The 6,360-nt window shown below is 42.2% G+C and overlaps 1 protein-coding gene across 1 annotated transcript; it reads left to right on the top strand.

Annotated features, from left to right (window-relative positions):
- The first annotated feature begins 849 nt into the window (after nt 1-849).
- LOC102306105 (CXADR-like membrane protein) lies at nt 850-6,240 on the top strand. The gene is made up of 3 exons (XM_005952294.2): nt 850-1,320; nt 2,049-2,171; nt 5,595-6,240. The coding sequence occupies exons 1-3, from the start codon at nt 1,119-1,121 to the stop codon at nt 5,738-5,740; spliced, it is 471 nt and encodes a 156-aa protein (XP_005952356.2). The 5' UTR covers nt 850-1,118; the 3' UTR covers nt 5,741-6,240.
- The last annotated feature ends 120 nt before the right edge of the window (nt 6,241-6,360 follow it).

The following is a 6,360-nucleotide window of genomic DNA, read 5'->3' as shown; positions in this document are numbered from 1 at the left end:
GCATACTTATCAGGGCTTCCTGGAGTTCACCTGGTGTCAGTGGCGAATCCAGTGCCATTGCTTGAGTGTCTAATAATTTTGGAGGAGTTATGTTGTCCAAAAACTGATCACTTTTGTTTTTAGATGGGTTTATTTGAGCCAGGCCAGCTACTAGGTGGCATAGGGGGCTGCCCTGCCGGCTCCCCCAGTTGTGCAGAGATAAATCGAGGCGCTCAAGCTGCCTGGGCGATGGCAGCAGATCCATCCTGTGGTCTCCATGGGCAGCCCGCAATGAACAGTTCCAGGATCTCCTGCTCCATGATGCGAGCCTCCCCTTGAGCGGACCTGGGTTACAGCCACAGCCTCGCTGAGTTGACTAGCGTAGGGGAAAGGCTAGTCCTTCGGCCCCATCCGACCCTCCCAGAACCGCCAGCGATAGTCCTGTGGTACAAGGCCCTGTTGGACATCTGCAAAGCTGCTGCTCACACGCGGGCAGGCTGAGAGCCACTACATGGGCTTTGCCAGACAGCAGCGGGAGCAGAATCAGCACTTACTCCTCCTCCAACCAATGGTACACAACCGCCATGGCCCGCAAGACCTCCAGGAAGGCGTGGGGGAGGGTCGTCTCCCTCCCCCATACAGTAGAGGGACACTGGCGGGGGCCAGCCCAAGCTACCAGACTTCCCAAAAGCCCCATCCAGTGCTCAGATTGGTCCTGCAGTTGTTCCAGCTGGTGGCTAAACACCACCTCCTGCTCCTACTGCATACCCACCAGCTCACCCACCATCCAGGCCAGCGCCTCCACTGGCTGGGCCGGTCTTGGTTCTGCCAGTGGAGGCGCTGGGTTTTGGCACCACTGTGGAAATGATGTACCCGCCAACAGCGTTTGCAGTTGCACACGTTTTTATTTGCACTGTTTTTAACTGGACAACTTTTCATCTGCCCTGCTTGTAGCCCTAGGTCCCACCTCAGGTCCCAGCACATCTTTTATCGAGGAGGCATGACTAGATGATGGAGCTCAAGTTTGAGTCAGCCTCACACCTGAGGCTGACTCCGCACCCTGAACCCTCTGCTCCACCCCTCCCCTGCAGCTGAGCCACAAACCACACCCTACCACATGACTCAACAGCATTTTGAGAATGTCTGTGTGTCTGTCTGACTGTATGTCCACAGTGAAGCCATCTGAGCCACAGTGCTGGATGGAGGGCAAATTCTTGGAAGGCAGTGATGTTAAGATGAGCTGCAAGTCCGCTGATGGCTCTGATCCTATCCATTACAAATGGGAAAAAGTACTGGACGAAGGCAAATATGTAGACAAGCTGCCTCCACTGACACTGATAGGTAAGTCTGTCAGATGTACCTAGGGCTTTTTAAAACAAAAATTTAAACCTTGAAACGAAGCAAAAAAGAACAAAACACACACATCATTGTGATGTGGTAGGGCATCATAATGAAAACATAAAAAGTGTGTTGTACAGCTCTCTCCATGCCCAAAATATATATACCTCGATCTGGTCAACTTTGACCTTTGTTTATCCAACCTCGGTACTCACGTCCCCCAAGGTCAAGTGTATTGTTCTGGAATTTGAAGATGATCTATAAAAAAATTGCAGGTAATATAAACTGTTTAATGATTTTCACATTTGGTGTTACTGACCTTCAACCAATTTTCAAAAAAAAATCCACCATGATGCCAAATCTGAAAAATGCTAAACTGTGGACACTAGATGCTGTGCATGCTAACATAAAGACAAACAAACAGAACCGATTACATACTCGTTTTACTGCATAGTCATGTTTCAGCTCTTAAATAAATGAAGACTTCTGACTAATCTAAGTTATTCTGTTCTCCTTTTATCTTTTTCAAGTACATTTAGCTTGCATAAAGAATCTGTCAAAAGTATTTACTTTTTAAAAACAGCAAAGATTTGTACAAAGGCAATGACTATTTCTTTATGTTAACTCATCTTTAGGTACATTTATTTCAATAGAAATCAACTCTTTTTCAAACAACACCATAAAACAGTAGTGCACTCTTAGATGCTGTCTTGTCATTCTTGGTACATCAGATTTCAAAACCCCAGAGATTGTGGCACTGAGGAATTTGACCAAGGACGATGCCGGACTCTACAAATGCACAGCCAGCAATGATGTGGGAGAAGAGAGCTGCACAGTGGAAGTCAAGATACACTGTGAGTGAAGAACTTTTTTTGAACACTGAATAAGTTAACAATTGCTGCTTTTGATTTGCAGAATAAAATCCCCTCTTCATGTCATTGTAGAGCTCATCTGCAAATTATTTTCATACACACTGCCTGAAGTGCTATAGTGAAACTGTAGGTGAACGTGACATTCTTTTAAATTGCAGATCACAACATCTCTCAAAATTTGTGGTCTGTCTGTGCTTCTCAACCTTAAGTTCACTGCTTCTTAAGTGGAATCTCAGTTATTTTCCTAAAATCATTGATCATTTTTCTTTTAGCAAAAATGTGGATGAAATTTGTTGAAGTGGATGGGAAGACAGTCTTTTCTCCATAGTTCAAAATAATACATTGCATTGTAAACTCACACTTGAAGGGGCTTTCTACACTCATTATTGATCAGATCCATCAATTAACACTAGACTCCATATATGATAGTGTTTTTTTGGTTGATTCTGAGTGGAAAGGTGGTGCATTGGTTCACCCTATCACCTTGCATTAGTGGTTTAAATTTAGATTGGCTGGGGCTTTGGTGTGACAAAGCCTCCCTCAAACTTTAATGTAATGCAAATGGACTTATTCTTATACAGTGCTTTTCTATGCTCTTTCTATGTAAATGCTTTCTATCTAAATCCTACTTCGGAGAGCAACATGGGGTTAGTATCTTGCCCAAGGACATTTGGCATGCAGACTGGAGCAGACAGAGATCAAAACACAACTGAAGACAATGAGGGAATAACTATGGGCAGAAACATCATGAGATATTGTGTGTAGGTATTTGAGGTAAAAAATGAATTTCATCCATTATGAATATGAATATTGTGAGAAAACCTGGAACAGCTTAAGTGCTTGTCAGTACTTTCCCGGATCTGCTGTACCAATCCATTCTTTTCCTCATACCACTAGCAATGCAGCTCTTTTGATTTGAACATAATAAAAACCCTCAGTGGCCACATGGGAAATGTTCTGGCACAGGACATAAACTACTCTCCCAGTCCTCCCTCTGACATTGAGTCAGCACTGTCATCTGTGGGACATATTTGTCCTACGTATATTACACGCTTGACAGTGGCTTGTGCAGTAGCCTGGAGTTGGTCTCCAGCAGTGTTGTTCAAATTACTTGAATAAAGTAATTAGTTACTTAGTCACTTTTTAAAGAGTCAAACTCAAAGTAATGTCAGTATTTCCCAACATTAAATGCTGCATGGTGCTGCTCTATCCCGCGCCCCATGTTTTCTATTCTTGATCTACACATGTGTCTGTTGGTGCCATGGACGTTGGAAAGTAACAGTAATCTAATTACCTTTTTGCAATAGCAATCCTTTACATTAAAAAGTAATTGGATTATGTGTTACTGCCCATCTCTGGTCTCCAGTATTGTCTTCCAGTGCACTGAGTTCCTAAGGAACATTACTCGTGTACTTTAAGCCTTGTATAGTGCCAAGCATTCCTATACCTGTGAGATCTGATTGAAATGACCTCCTCAACATGTCTTGAAGTTCCCCTGAGGCCTGGTAATGAACTAATCATTTGATTCAGGAGTGTTGATCCAGGGTGAGATCTAAAACCTGCAGGACACCGTCCCTCGAGGCCTGGATTTGGACACCCCGATCTAAAGGATAAAGATCACTCTTTCAAGGATCTCAGTGTTCACATTTTAGACAGACAAGACAGATAGTTTGACAGAGAAGTGAAAGAGGCCTTCTATGTCCACTGTGAACAGCCATCTTTCAACAGAGGAGGTGGCTTATCACACCAACTGCTTGCCACCTACAATGCAGTTTTGAGATCCCTTTCCCAAGGTGCCTCAAGCCCTACTTACATCTTGCGTCAGTTGATCTCAATGGGTCACATGATATAGGGTGAGGGAAGGTTTGTTCTGCTGATGAACTCTGCTGTTAATGACTTACAGCTTTTTTAACATCTTGGCTCATGTGACAAGGCACATCATCAATAGTGGTTCAACGACCTTCTTAATGGACAACCCCCACTAGGGTTTAAATATCTGAGACTTTCCACCATTTGGTTTTAGAACTGAAGAAGCTTTCAGATGAGAGGTGAAGTGTCTTCAAGAAACTTTAAAAAGTCCAGGTTCGTTCTTTTCCAAGTTCATCAGACAATATAGGAGAAATCTGCTCTCTCTTTCTAGTCGCTGTCAGTACTCCTGCTGCAGCATTTTGGATCAAGTGACGGCTTTTCAGTCAGTTTTTAGAACAACCTGATAATAATGAACTAAAGTAATCCAGTCTAGAAGATTAACTGGATGAACAGGATTTTTAGCATCATTTTAAGACTGGATTTTTCTAATTTTAGATATTGTGCAAATGGAAGAGAGCATATCTGTTTAATATTTTTTAAGCCTTTGTGTTTTATGCTTGAATCATTCAAGTATACAAATACTTACAAAATACACACGGGATTCTTTTGATAATGCCAAGAGCACGAACTCAGGCGGTTCAACGTTCCAGCGGTGAGCTGCTCTGTGCCACTGCCTTAAATAGCAGCTGGGGAAATCAGCCAGATCAGCAGCAGGTGGAGACAATCACACAGGTGCGTGGGCCAAGAGCGAGAGCCCGTAACGAGCTCCACCCAGGCAGAGAGGAGGAGGAGAGACAAAGAAAACAAAAACAAAAAAGAACAACAACAACAAAACCTGTAGCCAGCGTGAGCCAGCCAGAGAGACACGGGGACCGTGACAGAACCAGTGCCAGCCAAACAATTTATCAAAGAACCCATTTTAAATGGAATCTTTAGACACCTTGTTACTAGCAGCCTGGTGCAAAACACACCTTGAATCAAAAACAAGGTGATTTAAAAAGACAGCCAAAAATCTGTTACAGCTCAATATGGTGTGCTGTGTGTCTTTAAAATAATTTGAGGGAAACTGGACAAGTGGAAGACAAAAGAGGTGGCAGGCCTTTAACAAACTACAAACTTTCCAATTGGTAGACAATGCACTCTTCCTCCTGAGCCACAACCACCTCTTAGAATAAGTATTTGCATTTATATTTGCACATACTTCAGTAAATCACTGAACATATTTCCAACTTTTCAATAAATAAAAAGTGATGACTCAAGACTTTCTCACAATACTATAGTCGACAACTTGGAACTTCTGGAATAGCATTATTTAAAACAATTTTAAAATGTATTGATTTTCAAGGTTCAATTATTTTATATTATATCTATAATATATAATAGCTGAAGGGATAAATTGTTTTTTTTTTAAATCTGGCTTTAGCTTTTATAATACTGGGGTGTGTTATATAGGTTTCTGAAAATGATAAAGACGGGGAGACAAGTATTTTACTGAAACTTGCATGCAACTGAAAAATAGCAATGGTGAATTTGATGCATTGGTAGTTGTAGCATAATAGTGTGTCTTACATCAATATTTTTTGTTATTTTTGGTAGATGTAAAGGGAATTGGTGTGGTAGCAGGTGTAGTGGTTGGTGTGTCCTTCGCCATTCTGCTTATCTTACTCATCATCTGGTTGGTATTCTGCAAAAAGGACATGGAAAAAAATGAAGAGGAGGAGACGCCCAATGAAATCAGGTAGACAATGCCTAGAATATTTCTTTGCACATGATAACTACCCATGACAAAAAACTTTACTTTTACAGTTTTATTCAATATATTAATATAATTGCTGCATGTTATACAATCATTCATTTCATCGTTTCAGCCATCTCATTACCAGAATCACTGTCATGATCCTGGGTCTGCTGACCCAGCGTTTTGTGTTTAGTTTATGTAGCCTTCAGGTTTCCTAAGTTCATCGTTTTCATGCCTAGGTGTTTCTAGTTATTTACCCCTCGTGTTCCCACTATGTTAAGTCTATCATGCCTAGGTGTTTCTAGTTATTTTCCCCCTCGTGTTTCCACTTAAGTCTCCCCTGCTTTCCATGTATTTCATGTCTGTGGCTTATGTTGTCAGTTCAGGTTGTCATGTCTATATCTCACTGTGTTTCCTGTTTTATTGTGAAGAGGTCTGGTGTGTCTGTGTTCATCATGTTCAGTTACTCTCCCACGGTGACGTCATTATGTTCGTGTGTGCCAGCTGTTTCAAGAGAGAGACTCCGCACATCCTCCTCAGACACATCCTCCTCAAACATGGTCGGAGCAGATGGCCCTGCCCCTCCCTGAGCCTGGTTCTGTCGGAGGTTTCTTCCTGTTAAAC

The sequence above is a fragment of the Haplochromis burtoni genome, unplaced genomic scaffold, assembly GCF_018398535.1.
Source record: "Haplochromis burtoni strain Fernald_Lab_line unplaced genomic scaffold, NCSU_Asbu1 Contig_1487, whole genome shotgun sequence".
Taxonomy (NCBI): Eukaryota; Metazoa; Chordata; class Actinopteri; order Cichliformes; family Cichlidae; genus Haplochromis; species Haplochromis burtoni.
The sequence above is the reverse complement of the archived record's forward strand: the minus strand, read 5'-3'. Positions and strand labels throughout refer to the sequence as shown.

What these genes read in the sequence shown, in the direction of transcription:
- LOC102306105 (XM_005952294.2), top strand. Translation starts at nt 1,119, where the DNA reads ATGTCTGTGTGTCTGTCTGACTGTATGTCCACAGTGAAGCCATCTGAG. An exon ending in GCCTCCACTGACACTGATAG is followed by an intron (nt 1,321 to 2,048) that starts GTAAGTCTGTCA and finishes TTGGTACATCAG; the next exon opens with ATTTCAAAACCCCAGAGATT. An exon ending in AGTGGAAGTCAAGATACACT is followed by an intron (nt 2,172 to 5,594) that starts GTGAGTGAAGAA and finishes TATTTTTGGTAG; the next exon opens with ATGTAAAGGGAATTGGTGTG.